The 18,997-nt window shown below is 34.4% G+C and overlaps 1 protein-coding gene across 13 annotated transcripts in view; it reads right to left on the reverse strand.

Annotated features, from left to right (window-relative positions):
* Positions 1-18,997, reverse strand: part of LOC124535005 (protein lap4) — a 68,713-nt gene that overhangs the window by 18,284 nt on the left and 31,432 nt on the right. For 12 of the 13 annotated variants that reach the window (XM_047111020.1, XM_047111015.1, XM_047111016.1 and 9 more), the window contains 9 exons: positions 7,702-7,907; positions 7,124-7,257; positions 6,470-6,554; positions 5,823-5,970; positions 4,845-5,035; positions 4,193-4,304; positions 3,676-4,004; positions 3,352-3,450; positions 2,822-3,067 (listed from right to left, as the gene is read on the reverse strand). In XM_047111020.1, the coding sequence (XP_046966976.1) occupies positions 2,822-3,067; positions 3,352-3,450; positions 3,676-4,004; positions 4,193-4,304; positions 4,845-5,035; positions 5,823-5,970; positions 6,470-6,554; positions 7,124-7,257; positions 7,702-7,907 (1,550 nt within the window). The remainder of the gene's footprint in view (positions 1-2,821; positions 3,068-3,351; positions 3,451-3,675; positions 4,005-4,192; positions 4,305-4,844; positions 5,036-5,822; positions 5,971-6,469; positions 6,555-7,123; positions 7,258-7,701; positions 7,908-18,997) is intronic. The other variant, XM_047111019.1, reaches the window with a different exon arrangement.

Raw genomic sequence — 18,997 nt, forward strand, 5'->3', positions numbered from 1 at the left:
AAAATCTCGATTAAATTAACTTTGTCGTAAATGTTTATATCATCTTACATTATATCAAGAAGCAATTCGATATATTTTATATAATATTATAAAAAGGTGATTAACACTATCTTGTTGTGTGTTACGTTCTCCAAATTAAAGCACTGAACCGATTTTGATGAAATTAGCTTTTAAACTTTTATACCTAAAACCTATGACCGCTTCTTCATACAGAATACAATTAGTATTTTATATAACTGTTATAAATATTCTGAGCTAATTATGGTTATGGCTACCATAATGATTAAACATAATCTAATGCAGACGAAATATCTAGAAGTGTTGTGTTTTTTTTATTCTCAAAACCTAAAATACTTTCAAAATACCTTATTAGCCAAGTGGTAAACCTGATATGATATGCAGTAATTATATAATACAAACATACTTTTTTTTGTCCAACTCCGATTGAAAAAGACCCATGTCAACGTTTTATTTAATGCACCGGGCATTAAATAAAACGTTAATGTACGTTTTATAAAAAAAAAAAAAAATTTCTTCAAATAGAAACTGCTACAGCTTTTTAGGTCTCGATAAAGACGATTAAATCCAATTATTCAAAAATACATAACTTTTGTTACGTGTTACGGATATCAAATTATATAAATTGTACCAATGTGTCAAAAGGGTATTTTCGTTGGTGAAAAATAATAAAAATCATAAAATTTAAAATATATGTAGAAATATACTTAAATATTTTGATTTTGATTCTCTTGGTGGTAGGGCTTTGTGCAAGCCCGTCTGGGTAGGTACCACCCACTCATCAGTTATTTTACCGCCAAATAACAGTACTCAGTATTGTTGTGTTCCGGTTTGAAGGTTGAGTGAGCCAGTGTAACTACAGGCACAATGGACATAACATCTTAGTTCCCAAGGCAAGGTTGGTGGCACATTGACGATGTAAGGTAATATATCTTACAGCGTCATTGTCTATGGGTGATGGTGACCACTTTCCATCAGGTGGCCCATATGCTCGTCCGCCAACCTATACAATAATAATAAAAAAACGGCATTATTATTTTATTATATTAAAATTAAAAGTTGTAAATTATAGCCACGAGGTAAAACACGGCGACTTGGTGTGCCGTCAAATAGGCAAAACTGTCATTTAAATACCATCCGGCACTTCAATAAACAACTTTTCTGGAGTTTTAATGCTATTATTATTACAGTACACACTAACGAAATTATTTCGATTGTAATTCATAGCTGTAAACGTTGAATGAGTGCTAGTCGTACATGTCACCGTAAGATTACAAAAATAGTTAGATTACAATCTGACGGGACAGATTGTAACCTGTCGAAATATTGTGAACCATGAAATGTGATTGCAATTTAACGTATCATTTTTCGCTATATTGTAATCTATCGAGTAAAACTGTCAGATTACAATCTGTCCCGCGTCAAATTGTCAACTGTAAGCACTTCCTGATTGGCTGATCTTATTGTAAGAGCGACCAATCATATGTTACCGTTATTATTCGGTAGTTTACATTCTATCGAAGTAAATTTGGGTTAAATTATCAGTTATATTTACCTAATCGAAATATTATGAACTATCGAAATTGTTTATATTTTATTGCAAATTGAATAAATAAATTATTGTTTAATGGTATTTGCAATTTTTCGATGAAATAATATGGCGGATACAGGGTGGCAGCGGGCACATAACGTTCAACCAATCAGAGCGCGGCATGCATCCGTTCTACGCCAGTTCACAATTTGTCCGGTTCCCATCGACAGATTACAATATGGCGAAAAATAATACGATAAATTGTAATCATATTTCACAGTTCACAATATTTCGACAGATTACAACCTGTCTCGTCAAATTGTAATCTAACGAATTTTCTAATCTTACGGTGACACATACACAACTATTGTTTTCACTAATGTGACGTCCCCAAAATGACAGACAGCGTTTTTGCGGGAATTTTATATATTTTCTTTTTTCGTGGCTTTTTATTAGGAAAATCGTCATTTTAAAGTACGTTTTCAAACAGTAGAACCCTATTGAAGGTCAAACTTATTTATTATTTATTCCCTTTTTGACATTAAAATAGATTAAATGCTACCAAGATAACTTGATTGAGTTTATCGACTGTGATTTAGCTATACTTTCGATAACTTTTCATTTATATAATACATGAACTGTTTCAATTACTATGACCCTAAAAATATATTTATATAGTCAGTAATAGTTTAAGAAACCAAATTTTAATAAAACCATTGAAAGTTTTTTTTTTGTAATTAAGGTTACGGCCTTTTAGCTACAAAATCACGTTCGACACGACATAATCAAAAATTAAGCTAAGTTTTTGGGTCTTATATGGCAATTGAAATGAAGTTCATAACTTCATGAGATAATTTGATTTTATGTCTAAAAAAATTTGAACGAAATAGTAATAGAATAGGGTATATATATATTACTCTATTCGATTATTTCAATACTCTATTCGATTACTATATATAGGTTCGATAACCTCTGTCATATGTACATTAATTTTATAAAAAAATATCGATAACGTTTTATATTATGTATCTAAACTAGCAGATAAACGGAGCACAAACTCAAATGCTAATACTACAACGAGTGAGCGGAAAGCATACTATATTAACATAAAATCAAACAATATATTTCATCGACACTCTTATTTTGTTTGGTAAATTTTATTGATATCAAGTTATTACGCATAAGGGGAGACAAGTCGACTGCGATCTGCAAAGAGTCTCTGCGGTCCTAACGCAAACATTATATACAAACGGTAGCGCAGGCGCGCCTTACTTCGATGATGAGCGGCTCGACGAGGTGGTTGTCGGTGACGCGCGTGACCGTTGTCTCGGTGAACGTCGACTTGGTGATCGTCTCTGTGACGCGGCCCAACGCCTGCGGCGGCGGCGGCAGCGCGGGCGGCGCACGGTGCACGGTGACGCGCACGCCGCGCTCCACGGGCGACGCGGCGCGCGCCCCGCCCAGGAAGTGAGCCGGGATCATCGCTTGGAACTCCTCGCTCGTCATCGCGCGCGCCGGCTGCGCGGGCGGGCGGGTCAGCGTGTGTCGCCGCGCCCGACGCCGCCGACGCCCGCACCGCATACCCCGCTGCTAGCGCCCCCGAAATATGAGCTCTATATTTCGGGGGGCTGCGATCGGGGTATCCGGCGCGACCGCCAGCCGTCGAGTCGCGAGGGGATGGCGTGACATGACATACAGGGGTATGGTCTAAGCTATAGTACAAGCGATGGATGTGAACGTGTTAAACTATCGGTTACCCATCACCTGCGAAATATGGCCAGCGGCGGGAGGTCGCCTCTTACCTGAATGTCGTCGAATACGTCGTCGTTAGAGCCGTGCAATTTATTGGCGCCGGGAGTTAGAGGCGTGCTCGTACTGTTAGTTGCCGGTTTCGTGCCCGCCTGAAGTCAACAATCGTCAATTAAATACCTCGAGCGCTACGCTACCTCAAGCGTGGTACAGTATAAGCATCGACAGTACAAAACTAATATCGTAAAAGTACCTAACTTAAACCAAGCACAGTAAACGGGGATACGTAATACGGGGGATAGAAGCTCATAAAATAATAAAAAACCAAGAGTACGTTACCACAATGGGACAACTAAAAAGCTAATTCAAAACCTTACCGTTCCGTTGGTCTGACTCAGTTTCCGCGGAGCCGGTTGAGGTGGTGCTGTTGTCGGTGCAAAGGTGGTTTGTGTTTGTGGTTGTTGTTGAAAGTGCGGTTGCGGTTGCGGTTGCGGTTGTGGTTGCGGTTGTGGTTGTGATAGAGGTTGCGCATGCGCTTGCGGTTGCGCCACAACGTGCGTGGTCACTCGCGGTGCGGTGTGGTTTCCGATCACGGTCGGGACGTGGTTCGAGGTGGGTTTCTGTGCCGCGGTGACGTTCACATTCGTCAGGCTCGTCTTGTGCTCTCTCACTTCGTCTGATGTGGATTTCCTCGCGAGCAGTTCGCCTAGACGAGAATTACCTCAAATTTTAATCATTTTTTTTAGTAAATTTGAAAAATTATAAATATTACAAAACATTTTCATATAATAATTTTGATTATTAAAAATTAAAATTATTTTGCATTATAGTAAGCAGGCGTTACACCAGTCTTAAGCCATATGATCTACAAAACAATCATGCGATATTTTGTACCTTGTTCTGGTGTGATTGTCCGCTGGAGGACAAGTCTCACAAATCGTTCGTGGCCAGTTAGCAGCGAGACAGCGGTTTCATGGGGAGCATTTTCCATATCAACACCATTGATCTGAAATATTTAATTTTCAACTAAATTTATACAACATTTTAAAATGTAAGAAGACAATTTAAAGGGATATTTCGTAACAAAAATGTATACATACATTGCATTGCATTTTTGTCTATAAACACTTAACGTCAATTTGCAGACTAACATATTGTAACAAGTAATTTGAACTAAACATTTAGTTGTAAGTTATTAATGAGTCGAGATGGCCCAGTGGTTAGAACGCGTGCATCTTAACCGATGATTACGGATTCAAACCCAGGCAAGCACCGCTGATTCATGTGCTTAATTTGTCTTTATAATTCATCTCGTGCTCAGCGGTGAAGGAAAACATCGTGAGGAAACCTGCATGTGACAAATTTCATAGAAATTCTGCCACATGTGTATTCCACCAACCCGCATTGGAACAGCGTGGTGGAATATGTTCCGAACCCTCTCCTTAATGGAAGAGGAGGCCTTATCTCAGCAGTGGGAATTTTACAGGCTGTTACTTTACTTTACTTTATTAATGTAAAGAATATAGATTTCAGTAAACGTCCTCACCGAAATGACTTTGTCTCCGACTAACATCTTGCCGTCCTTGGCGGCGGCGCCCTGCGGCGATATCCGCGACACGTAGATGGCGTCGCTGTCCTCCCTGTACGGCGGGGAACCCTTCCCGCCGGCTATACTGAACCCTAATCCCGAGCCGTCTCGTATGAGAGTCGTGTGGACGAGAACTTTTTGTTGATATACTGCAAAATAAAATTATCTATTCACATTTTCGTTTAAAAGCTTGTTAATATTTGTTGCTTTAATTTTAAAGTACCAATCAATATTTAATAATAATAATAATATTTTAATCTGAATAAAACTTTGAACATCATTATACTGTTGTGGTAATTTCCTATTCCATGGTTGCAAATAGTATTAAGATAACATATATTTCATTCATTGTAATCCCAGATAAAGATTATTAAAGAGCATCATATTTATTTTTACCAACTTAATACTTTTTACTTCATGAAAACGTGATAAGATAAAAAAATGCAATATTTCACATAATATTTATCGTTGCGATTATAACGAATTTAAAAAAAAAATCGTTTTTTATCACAAACATCTATAACTATAACCTTCGACAATGTTAACACAATTGCAACACACCCATATCATCATATCAGTATTAGAAAAATCATTCAATTAATTCAATTCGAATCAGATCCAAGAGTTCTACTATTGTCCCAAGTATATTGTCATTAAGTCACGGCATGCGTAAGCGATCCCGTGGCGTCCGCTGAAAGACGGAGAGGGTACCGCTGGTTTTTTAGTGGGTAAACCCGGTGTGTTCGCACTCGGCGTTCAGGGCTCCGGGGAGTCCCACACACCCCCCCACTTTCCATCACGTGGGGGAAGCGCGTAAAGCGTTTTTCCAGCGTAATAAAAAAAAAAAGTATATTGTCATTAAGACTGCAAAAGGTAGTGTTGTTTATAGTATATAGAAATTTGTGGTATGATCGTATGATGGTTTCAGAGTCTGACCGGGCGGTACGTAGGGCTGCGTGGGCGGCGGCGGCGACGCCTGTAGGCGCTGGTAGGAGGGCGGCTCCTTGTACTCCGGCTCCAACTCCTGAGCGTACTGGTTGCTGATGATGAGCGGCTTGCTCAGAATGCCGCGCCCCGTTGGTATCTTGAGAAATCATTGAAACAGAAAGAGTAACTACTGAGTTTCTTGCCGGTTCCTCTCGGTAGAATCTACTTTCCGAACCGGTGGTAGCTTCACTTAATTGTAAAATGACGATTCAAAAGTGCTTATAAATGCCCACTTGAATAAAGTTTATTTTGATTTTGATTTTGATTTTTGATATAACAGTTTATAGCTCATGGGTAGCAGCATATTAATAACAACAACATCAAAGTAACTAACACCTCTTGTGAGGATAATGTCTATGGAAATTATAAGCTATATGCCAGCTGATTTATTGACGATTTTTACGTGATTTTTAAGACAAAATAATACCAAAGGGCAAATTCATTTATTTCATCAAAATCATTCTTATTTCTCGTTTCATTTTTAAACTTTATCGTCTAAAAAAATCGAGGCAGAAACGACATATATATATAATCTTAAAAGAATTTCCCCTATCTCTGGTTATTGTAATGTAATACCACGATATAGATAATATTACCTGTCCATTTTCTAATGTAGATACAGTATCAGTAGTACTTGATACAGAGTGATGGCTCGCCCCACTCGCCGCTCGGCTGTGAGTTCTAAAAATATATAATATATTATATTTTTATTGAACGTGCTCAATGACATTTTATTCATCTCGATAACTCCAACGATACTGGAGATAAACGGTTGATATACCAACCATGAAAAATATAAAAAATTAATATTATTTATATACAATTAAAATGTCTAATGGTCTTGATGTCATAAGATTATATTTGTCACTATCACTTGTTACACAGCATTGTTCGGTATTATGTTTCACTGAGAAGAACCAATAAAGAACTCAATAGTTACTGATTTTCACAAATTAATTACCTAAATATACATAAAACATATTAGTAACTTGATAATATAAACGTCATAATGCAACCCGATGCCAACTTTTAAGTAACCTACTCTACTAGAACGTGGTTGAGGCTTGACCACTGTGTTGTGTATTGATATTTTCCATTATGAAGGGCAAGAGTACTTGATAATTGCGCACAAATGACGTAACTCTGATACCATACTTGGCAGCATGTTAGCAATATATGTAAATGAAAAGGACAACAAACATCGCGTGTTATTTACGCATTTGCCTCAATTTCAATAATAAAAAAATCACCTCGTTGACGTCGGTGAATCTCTGGTCACAACTAGGGTGAGAGTCGAACCACTCGCCTTTAGTACTTCCACTGCATAATAATGATCAACCTCTATCACCGATGTACCGTTAACCGATAACACTTTGTCTCCCACCTGAGAATAAAGAAAATGGAATATTGTTTTGTAATCACCAGTAAAATTACTAGAGAAATAAATATATACAAGTAAAAAGTAAAGTTACAGCCTGTAAATTTACCACTGCTGGGATAAGGCCTCCTCTGCCATTAAGGAGAGGGTTTGGAACATATTCCACCACGCTGTTCCAATGCGGGTTGGTGGAATGCACATGTGGCAGAATTTCGATGAAATTAGACACATGCAGGTTTCCTCACGATGTTTTCCTTCACCGCCGAGCACGAGATGAATTATAAACACAAATTAAGCACATATATATAGTGGTGCTTGCCTGGGTTTGAACCCGCAATCATCGGTTAAGATGCACGCGTTCTAACCACTGGGCCATCTCAGCTCCATACAGCATAGTGATTATAAATAAATCACTCGTATAATACTTATGTGTGTTATGTGTGTTCTTACCCTAAGGCCAGCTAAGTACGCCGGTCCATTAGGTGTAACTCGAGAAATGAAGATTCCGTCATCATCGCCAATATACGGCGTAGAGCCTCGTCCGCCCGCTATGCTGAGACCGAGACCGCCCGCAGCGCGCGCTATGCGCACCTCTATACATCGCTGATCGTTAACTATCCGCGCTTCACTGTCGGCACGTTCCGATACCGATTCACCTGCGAATACAAAACGACACCATTCTTTGTTAAAACGTAATGCATATTACGTACAAATCATTTCATTATTAAAAAAAAAAACAATCTTCTGAAATATTTATAATATTAAATACAAGTTATTTATGACAGTTGAAGATATTTGACTTCACGTGTATAATACAGATGAATTAATTTCTTCCAGCGCATAAAAAACAATGTAAGAAACCATGATAAAAAAACCTAATAAATATCTACTGAGAAACGATTATATAATTAGAGAGCAATCTGTTCGATCATATTATGATCGAAACGAAAACTTAATATTGTTATTTCTAGAACCAACGAAAATTGTTTATTCGAAGAGAAAGCTAACAAACAATAAACTACGAATTCCGCAGCTAATGCGGATCGCTCGAATAACCATTTATTTCAATAAGATAACTGATTTTCTTTTCCTACTACATGTAGATATGGAAAAGATAAAACGCAGTAGTTACAAGTTTCATATTGTGTTTATTCAGCTAAGTCGTAAGCGTAATATGTATTCATCTGCGATAATAAAATCTTAACATACAAACGTGAACTGACTATTATATAAGCATTTAGTCAAATAGATCTAATTAAAACTGTACATAAGAAATTATCAGTAACCTTGATGAATACAGCGGATTACCTATATTTTATGCAAACACAGACACTTATTATTGCTCATATGATGATATAATAAACGGATTTAAATAAAAAAATGTAATGTAAGTAAAGAGATCGTACAAATGACATAGGTATGAGGAAAAGTTGTAAAAATTGCCGTTCATCGACAATTATAAGGAAAACTTTTTCCTGCAATTGCCTAGATTCATCAAATTGTAAGAGTCGCTTTTACTTCGATAGATTAGCAACGAGCAAAAACATCGTACCTAATTATATAATTTTAATTAAGAGAAAGAGGTATTTATTTGAAAAATCTGTAAATATTTCACATTTTTACGATAGAAAATATCATATAATTATTGTTACATACAATAATTAGTGCCGCTATAATTAATAAACTAGGTTAGATCCCCCGATAATTAATCGTGGGCGTTACAAACGATCCGCCACAGGAGTAACTGTAATTCCCGCGACAATATAACGAACAATGCATCGCGAATATGCACCAGATTATTTATAATCTGCAAGGTTAAGGTATACAGTTTCGAGGATCACTTACGTTTAATAACAGTAATGATGTTCGCCTTTCGAATAGCCGATATACTTTAACTTTAAGCTATAATACGATTTATTGCGATAGATAAAACACCACAAAGACCATGGAACTGAAAATGTTTTATAGGTCCGCTTCGAATACAATTGCAGTTTCTCCTATTCTCATATCCGATACAGACGTTGCTGAATTGAATAACAAATGAGCAAAGCTTTCGTAGAGTTCGCACGGCAATCAGTACGACAAGATAAATGACGCTAGGCGTAGTGAAATCATGATCCAGAATCGTCGTCGCATCCGCGTCCTGAGTGTACCACAATGGCCAATCAGTCTCAATACTTTCACCCCTCCCATAACCTAAATCGAGTAACAGCGATTCTATTGTATCCCAGAACAGAGTCGTGATAGTTAATAGAGGGATTCGTGACTATCGTTTATCAGCCAGTAGTCTTATTTCATTGGGAAACGCTCTTTTCAAGGAATAGCAGTAATTTAACGTAAATAGTAATGTAATAGACAGGTGAAAGTCAGAACTATTCCATACAACATTCATATAACAATGATAAATTGCAAATCGCTTTAGCGGTATCGAATGGCTGTGATAGACATGAGCTTAAGGCAAGTGACTTCGAAGTTATATAAAAAATACAACTTGTAATATTACACAAATACATTTACAGTTTATAGATCTCTTTGAGATATTCAACGATAGCGACAATGACAATAATATAAACAGGTACGATTCATGTTTAAACTTCAGATTCAATTGATAGGGAACTTTCATATGAATTGAGTTCATAATTCTGGTCTGACAGACTATATGACAGATAGTCGGATACATAGCGGTCTGGGATATTTTTAATAAACACTAACTTCATTTAAATTAACTTGTAGGTCCCCAAATGCTTACAGAAGCCAGCAATATAAGTATATAGTTTTAAAAATTAAAAAAGCACTTTGTTTTAAACAAAAAAAAAAAACAAATTACTGTAGTTTCGTTTGTTTATCACAAAATATGAAGCCTTATCAAAATAAATAACATATTAATTTACTACCATATCAATACTTTTAAATCTCATGGTTAATTTGTTAAATAAATAATACTGATAAATAAAATACATTACTCGATAAAATACTATATAAAAGATAAAAAGCTAGGAGGTAGCGTTAGCTGATGTGAATGAAGGTTAAGTGATTATATCATGTATTGATAAACTTATGGTTAAATAATTAACTGATGTCATTTAATTTGTTGACAGAAGTAACTACCTACTAAATTCTAGACGGTTCCTTTCGGCAGTCTACATTTCTAACCAACGGAAGATCAATATATAATAAAATCAAGCAATATCACAATTTTATACGTCGATCACGATTAATTATTGAGATGAAAAATTAATATATGTGCGACCGCCATTATAAATGAAAAACATAATAATTCACTCTACTTAACACACACAGAATCATAACAGTTATAAATATAATTATTATAAAGACAAATATCAAAATCATTATTTATTAAGTAAATTATGCTTATTTAACGGTTCGAATCGTCATTTTATAAAAATAATGAAACTTTAAGCTATGTAGCTAGAAAATAAGATTCCTCCGAGGAAAAACGCCATATCGCAGAGTTTCAAATATCAATGGGAAAATAGTTTTCTTTAAACAATTATTTGCGATATAGTAAATTGGATGTATACATTTGTATGCAACTTATCTTTTATTACATTTTCGAAATAAAACACGTAAGTACATATATATAATGTTATTAACGTTACTTTGTGAATGCGAAGAATATCAAGCAGGTGTCTTCCGATACACGAAACATATACCTTCTACACAGTAAAGACATGTGTAAACATATTAGGTATGTATGTTTGAAACACCTTTGCGTTTTTTTTTATTCAGTCAAAGACCATCTAAACGGTGACTCGTGAGTCATCGTCCGAAATACGTATGCTATATAAGAATTTAAAGAATTTATTTCTTATTATTATTATTTGATTATCTTGACATATCAAAAGACCGCACCTTCTTTTAAAGTTGTGTTCATTTTGTTTTTAATTTATTAATTTCCGCTCTGATAACAGTCATTACATATGTATATTAATTAAAGCAAATATTATTTTATTTTAAGATAAAATTAATGTACGATTACTGTTAATTTCATAATTTGATAAAAATATATATATAACCTTTATTTTCATCAAAAATAATTGATGTATAAAATAATTATTAATGTTTTACAAGGCATCTTTCAATTAGTGTATGCTAAATGTTTAAACATTTCTTGAATTTCGTAGATTTGTGTTGAAGATATTAAATAATGAAAAATTAAAAGTGTAAACATTTGAAGTCTACAATACTCAAGGTCTGTTTATTCATTATTTACCACTAAATCAAGTATCGATATGCCGTGAAAATACATATCAAAGACCTTTTAATAGAATGAGACGTAATAGGAATAAACTCATTGCAAAGTATATTTTTTAGCATGGGATGACTTTTAAAAACAAAGGATAATAGCGCTTACAATCTCAATATAACCAACGGTTTATTACGAAAAGATGCCTAGAATTAGGTGACACAGATAACGAAAGAATTTATTAAAAATGACAATATTACTTAACGTTTGTTGTACACATAAACTAGAAAAATATAATATAAGCAAATTAACTAATTGCCAAGCATTGAAGTACCTCATTCAAACAGTGTGACATATATAGCCTTTAGAATATAATACAATATTAACTAAGGTTAAATTAAATATCAACAAACATTTACGCAATGGTCAAGTAGCTTTCGGTCCTACCTAAAGATGACCGCATCGAAAACAAACCCATACAGTTTCACCTTCACACTAAAATAACATTATTCTCGACGGCCATTAAACGTATTACGTACGGCCTATTGAACAAAAGCGGTAGACCATTTAAAATTATCGACTGTAACCGCTATTAAATAATTTTTATAAAATTTGAAGCTCGTGTATATTTATTCGGCTCAATTTTCATTTTATGCAAAAGTAACACTATGGATGGAAAATACTAGAGATAGAACATATTCATATTTTCGTTGTTATTATATTAACTACATATAACATTCATTAAGGATTTTTATGTTTCCTTTGTTATAAAAACAAACACGGTAATACTCCAAATTGCGATTAACAATAACAACCTAAAAATATTGTATCTTTTTATTTATTAAAGTCTGTGAAAACGAGCTGCATGACTGATAAATTATTACATAAAAATAATGCTTTTATGATTAAAAATTACTTACGTTTCTTTCTCCTTATTACCCCCATATTTCCACTCTATGAAGGATTTACTTCGTGAATACGGTTTACGACCAAATAACTATATTAATTTAAGTTCGCAATAAACAAAGGCTAATATTGCATATCAATAAGGTGCAGCACCCTCGTGCATTCCGTATCGGTCCTTGTCTAAATTCATTTTTAAAAAGTCCGTCCGTAACAAAAATAAACGTATATCGGTTTTTATTCTTGTTATATATAAATAAAACTGTACGGCATATATGAAAGCCTCGTATTTTTCAAACACACACACTTATATGACCTAAATAAAGTATAAAAGGACGCATGCGTACGCGCAGCCCGGGGCGCATGCGTTGACGGAATGCGCGCGCTGCAACAGCGAGATGTAGAGGCTGTGGCGCCGGCGCCCGCGACCTCTCCGTTAGATTAAAAATAGAAAGTAACAACCTGGCGCATACCGACTCCTTATTTTTTACCCTCAGATAATTTATCTATCTACGACGGATTGATCTCTTCAACACCAAAGAACACTTTCGATTTTCCATCGAACTTTATAATTACATTTTAAATAGAATTTCAATAACAACACTACGATCTGATAAAAAATACGACATGAAATTATATTGATAAACAACTATTTTATTACCGGATTTTACTACGGCGGATACCATTGTATTTATAAAAGAACTAAGAACAGTTGATTTGAGATTTCCGCTACAATCTGTATCAATCAATCTAAATGTTTAAAATTAAAAATTAATTCATATCTTTCGTTCGAAGATATATAAAAACAAATGGTTTAGAGACTGCTTAGTATATACGACAATATAGGTTATTCAACTGCTAACCGGCTAAAATGTTTTAACTTTTAACATTTACGATTCAAATATTTTTTGTAGTTTTATTTTTTTTATTTTCGTTAAAAAGGAAGTCACAGATAAGCCTCTTACTGCGTAAAATTGATTACAGATGTAAGATTTATAACACAGGTTTTATGTCGTACATTAGAAATATATCGAAGCGGAAACGGAAACTTGAGTACTACAAACTTAATTTAATATTCATAATAACTTCCACAGAAATATCTAGTTAATACGACAAAGACACATTAAAATCGAAAGTAAAGTAAAGTAAAAAACATTATTTTTTAAATCAGCCATTAATTAACTTCTGTGTTAAAAGGAATTAAATTTGTTTTTAATGTCACCAGGACCCAAAACTACGTGTATTTTAGATTAATCGATTGGTTGGAACTGGTATAAATTCAGCTGTAGATTAAACTCTTAAAAACTAAAATGATTTTTTAAATAAAACCTTGGAAAATCGGCTTATTCTTATAACGAATAAAAAAATGATGATAAAAGCAATGTTTTTAAATGCTGCCGTTTTAATATTTTCAATGGTCATTTTATAACGTCTTGTTAAGTTAATATCTAGAATTATCTTAAGTCGACAACTAACAAGCGGGGCTAACAATTTGCTACGAGCCAGAGAAAATTAGAAACTACGATGACTACCAGGATATTGCTTTCAGTATAAAAGCTGATTATTAAAACCAGACAGGAGCTGAGCTTTCCATATGAGAGCTGGCTGATACTTAATCTAGTAAATCGTTTTATTATGAAAAAACATTTTAATTCAAAGTTATCTTATTAAGAAATAAATAAAGATTTATCTATTATTTATTTTTAAATTGTTTATTCATCGACAATAAATCATTCGTGTCTGTAGAACAGACACAGATTATGGTAATAAAGGGAGAATACTTGAATCTTATTTATTAAAATTGATTGCATATCTACCGATCCAAAATATGGGTTTTAATTAAAATATGCAATCATGTCAATTAGATACAGCACGCGTCGTGCATAATGAATTCTGAAATCCGCTTCCTTGTACAACATTAGGTCGCTTTCAAGAGGAAGAATTTACGGTAGTATTTATTTTACGGTTTAAATAACGGTCACAATGATGCAAGCTAGTGGATATTTTTGTGCAAAACGAGGATACCATCCGTAGGTGGAGACGTCGAAACAGTAAACTAACCGTTTTATTGAAATTATTTATCACATGGTGTAGAATAACATTGTTAACGATTGAGTTAAAATAACATAATATATTGTTTATAATACACATTTTATATGAAATTTATTATTTAAAATATATATTTTACCGTCACAGCGAACTGTTTGTATGTCACGACATCACCATTCCAACTGATTTAAATAAATTTAAATGTTATTTTGCGAATAGTATTTAGTAAACATTCCAAGAGTATATTTATAATATTACTAATAAATCTTCAGCTTGTCTTATATTTGAAATTATCAATATTTCTTTCCAGTGAAACGAATACAAGCGTTTATTTATCGGTTTTGTTAATCGGATATCATACAGAGGACGCGCTTCAATAGTTCATTTCGCAGGTTCGCTTTCAAGATCTACGGCCGCAGCGCGGATGTTAACCGCAACCCAGTGGAGCCCTCAGTTTATTATATCTAACGTATAATGCGGTTTCTTTACCGTCCAACATAAAACAGAATAAGAGAAACTCGAGCTAGGGCTAGAGGATTATTACCACGAGATTGATTTAGACAGACGGAATAAATTAGAAGAGAAAGGTGCACTATTCAGACACAAAAGGCAAGGTGAATGTGTCTATTCAGATTACTTCCTATAGATAACATACCGATGTGCAAATGATAAATATTACAGATAAGGCAACTCGACGCATAAAATATATCAAAAGATATTTAGAAAATAGGAAAACAAAAATTTAATATTACGAAACGATCTGCCGTGTTGCTCTTAACATTTCATTGAAAGTAATTGCATTACAGCTAAAACCGTTTTTATACACATCATCATCATAGAAGCGTCTTCTAAATTACACTCTACGACATTCATTCATCATGTGTTCGCGTCCATATTACATGATTGACAGGGCTAATGTGATTATATATAAACATTTTTGTACTTAATCGTTCATGACTGGCAAAAAATACAAAGAGAATTAGTTTGAATATCAAAGCTTGTACAACATACATATGTAGCATGTACTAATATCTATATAGCTTAGTAACGTTAAGTCTCAGGCTATTACGTGTATGACCTTTCGTGCGATGTACCCAAAGGCAAATTTGAACCTGACTTGAAATTAAAGCGGAATATAATGTTATTTCAAGTAGAGTCGAGTTCACTGAAACCGATCGTGTTTGTCTGATTTTCTATCGAGCATCGGCGCACGAACTTTACGTAGAGTATTCGCCCTCCAAGCTCATCCGTTATATTTATTATCATCCAGGCGACTTGGAAGCCGTCCGCGGATACAGCTTTTGTGCTTTCTATCTGATAAATGTTAGTAACGACATGATATTTTAGAATGGAAAAGGTTGAATTTTATTACATCCGTTACATAAAATGAGAGCTAATGATAAATTACGTATAATTCAATGTAAATAATAATCGATTTCTGTATAAATATAAATATTAAATAGTGACGGTAGTAAATATTTGTATTAGCCTGAATGACGATGCAAAGAAGAAATTCCTAGTTAAGAATGTATTCGTTATCAAATGAAAATCACATCACTTAAATTGTATATACAAGTAATAGCATAATCAATAACTAGTTAATACATAATATTTCAACGTTATCTGTTGGAGTAAATACATAAATAATCTCACCATCGACCTTCAAAACCTGTACGTAAAAGTATATGCAGTAACTGAATGCTTATAAAAAAAAAAAAAGTTCAAATTAGTGACACTACAATATAACGGCACATCTGGTTCAGAGGAGTAGCTTGAATACAAATAAAAAATACGTACAAATTTAATTCAGCAGAATTTATAACTCATTGGGGATAACACAAATATGATATTATCTACATCCAAAAAAAAATTACATGTTTAAATAAATATGTCAATGAAGACAGGAAGGAAATTACCAGCAAAATAAATAAATGCCGAACTTGACCTCAAGAAGACGTGCACAGAACAGGCCTTACTTGCTTTGAAGGTGAATTCCATTATCGAGCACATGATACCGCGAACTACTGACTTTGTAACGGCCATTGTGGCGCAAAACCTTAATAAAGCTTCTTTATCCACCGTGGAGAGAAATTTATCTACGTGAGTATGTAATCGAGAAGCGTATACAGGACTGCGAACAAACAAGGTTCGCACCTGACGCCTGTGTGGTTCATTAGACCGCACCAATAAACTCGGGGAAAGCTGGTGCTATTGTTATCCGTCCCTCGGGAGGGTTCGATCATATCTCGCCCTACATACGCACACACGCATTTATATATAACTGTTATATTACGTGAAAATATTTTATTACGTGACAAATTTAAATAATATCATTATAAATGGTCCATCGCATATATTTAGTTAATCGCCTCAGATTATGTTTATGTTCAGCCATAGAGTCATTAAAAACTTAACCTGTAGTTTGAAGCAGAATGTCTTATTAATTAAATTTAGAATATTTCGAAGACTTTTTATAAACAACCTGCCAATCAATGTTAGTAACGCTAATCCTGTTGTGACAAGTCAAACTTAATCTCTTTCAAATTCTGTCAATCGATGGATATGATAGTCCATATAACTGAAAGTAGAAATTTATAGAATATAACTTATATATTGCAGGTCGATGTCGATAGTTTCTATTCAAAGCAGCTTTCTAAGGCAAATTTCTCTTTAAATGCCAGATAACCTAAGCACTTGCAACATCCCTACCGGTGTTTACCATAATTGAACCTTAAATGTCAGATAGAATTAATTTATTCAACAGATAAAATAAATAATTACTTCCAATGTTTATCACCTCGAGTTACTTTCACGACAAACGCTGGAGAAAGACATAAAATTTATTATTTTACCTAAGACGTAAAACGATTCTCGTTAAAATTAAATTAATGATTTCATAAACGTTTCTAAATCATTGTCACGCTGCAAAATAGTTTCATGTACATAAAATCAATGCGTCGAATTAAAACGATAATAAATAAAGACAACAAGATCATATAGAGTTCGGAAGAAGAATAGAGACATTCGCAGAACGTACCATAGTCGTGAACAGTAGGCTCATTTTCGCTTATGCGTACTCGTCTTGATGAAGTTCTTTCCGGCAGCGTGTAATGAATAGGATTCTGAACATTCTGTCGGCGGTTATACTGCGCAGTTCGCGGCAGCGTTCCGTATATCTGCGCCGTGTCAATATAGACTGGCTGATAACGAGGCACCGGATATTGGGGTACATTTTGTCTTAATGGATCTGGGTATTCCACATACGAGCTCGGCTGTGAATTTATTCCGTAGCGGTTATTTTGTCGGTTGTCGTAATGATTTAGAGCTTGTAAACTTTGCGCCGGATATCCATACTGAACTGGTTGTCTTCTATATTTATCGAGTATATCGAAAGCCCTGTGTTGTGGTGCTGCAAAACGATCAGTCGCGAATATTTCACTCACGGGTAAGGCGGAGCTACTATTACTCAAATTACTGCGGTTACTTCTTGTGCTACTCCGGAGACCGTTCCGGCTCAGCGAACCATCACCACGTACACTTAACTTTAATTCAAGTCTTTTGTCTTTCATAGTGTCTGTTTTCACTGATTACTGATTCATCCAATTAAAGTGAGATATCACTGTTTCAAATTGTTTTATCCATATTAGGCATTCTAAGTATGAATTAGAAACGCAGTCGTTAATGAATCTAATTAATTTTATACTATGGCTTAATATTATTGATGAATTCATTCGATAGAGAATGAACAATATAAAAACAATTGTTCTCGAGTAAGATAACTAATGGCCGTTGTTACATGTTAAATGACCACAAGCCTGAGAACAAGCTCGACGCTGTGAGAGTTAATTGAGGTTAAAAGTTTTTCGAAACATCAACAGAGTCTTAAACAAAAGTACTGTCAAAAACTTGGCGGGTGGGACAGCTAAACAAATGAGAATAATTCAAACCACGGCAGAATTAAATTAGCTGTTTAAACTAATTTTCGACGTTTCACAAGTGTCAGAACTTTCTCGAAAATTGGCCTTTAAGAAGTATCCGGACAATATGAACAGTTGGAGCGAACACACACTCGAGTAATGCGAACGGAGTAAAATGTTTCTGGTCACTAGTACCTAGAATGAGACTCAGGCGAATCGTTATTATTAGAGATGATAAGATAACGTCAGTTCAATAACATGTGCTATGCAGGTTTAACAAATATTTGTATTTGTTAATTATTGGTAGTGATTATATAATAAGCAAACATATCTTCGAATGTACTTTGATATGAAAACAATATTGAACTATCAAAGAGATTTTCAAAATTTAACTACCTAAGTAATGAAGGAGAATTCACTTATTTTAACGATAAAACACATAAAACGTATTAAAGAAACTGCATTAAAAATTATCTACTGATATATGTTATCTCACACAGGCGTGGTAAATAAAATAATATGTGTTAGTTACTTTGCTATATTTGGCTCTTTTATTTAATACTTCATAATCCTTTCAAAACATTATCATACTTGAACAACGAGGGGCTTGAGTAAAAAAGAACATATTTAATTTAAACTGACAAAGATTATCTCTGCATTATGAAGGTTA

This window comes from Vanessa cardui, chromosome 14 (genome assembly GCF_905220365.1).
Source record: "Vanessa cardui chromosome 14, ilVanCard2.1, whole genome shotgun sequence".
Lineage (NCBI taxonomy): Eukaryota > Metazoa > Arthropoda > Insecta > Lepidoptera > Nymphalidae > Vanessa > Vanessa cardui.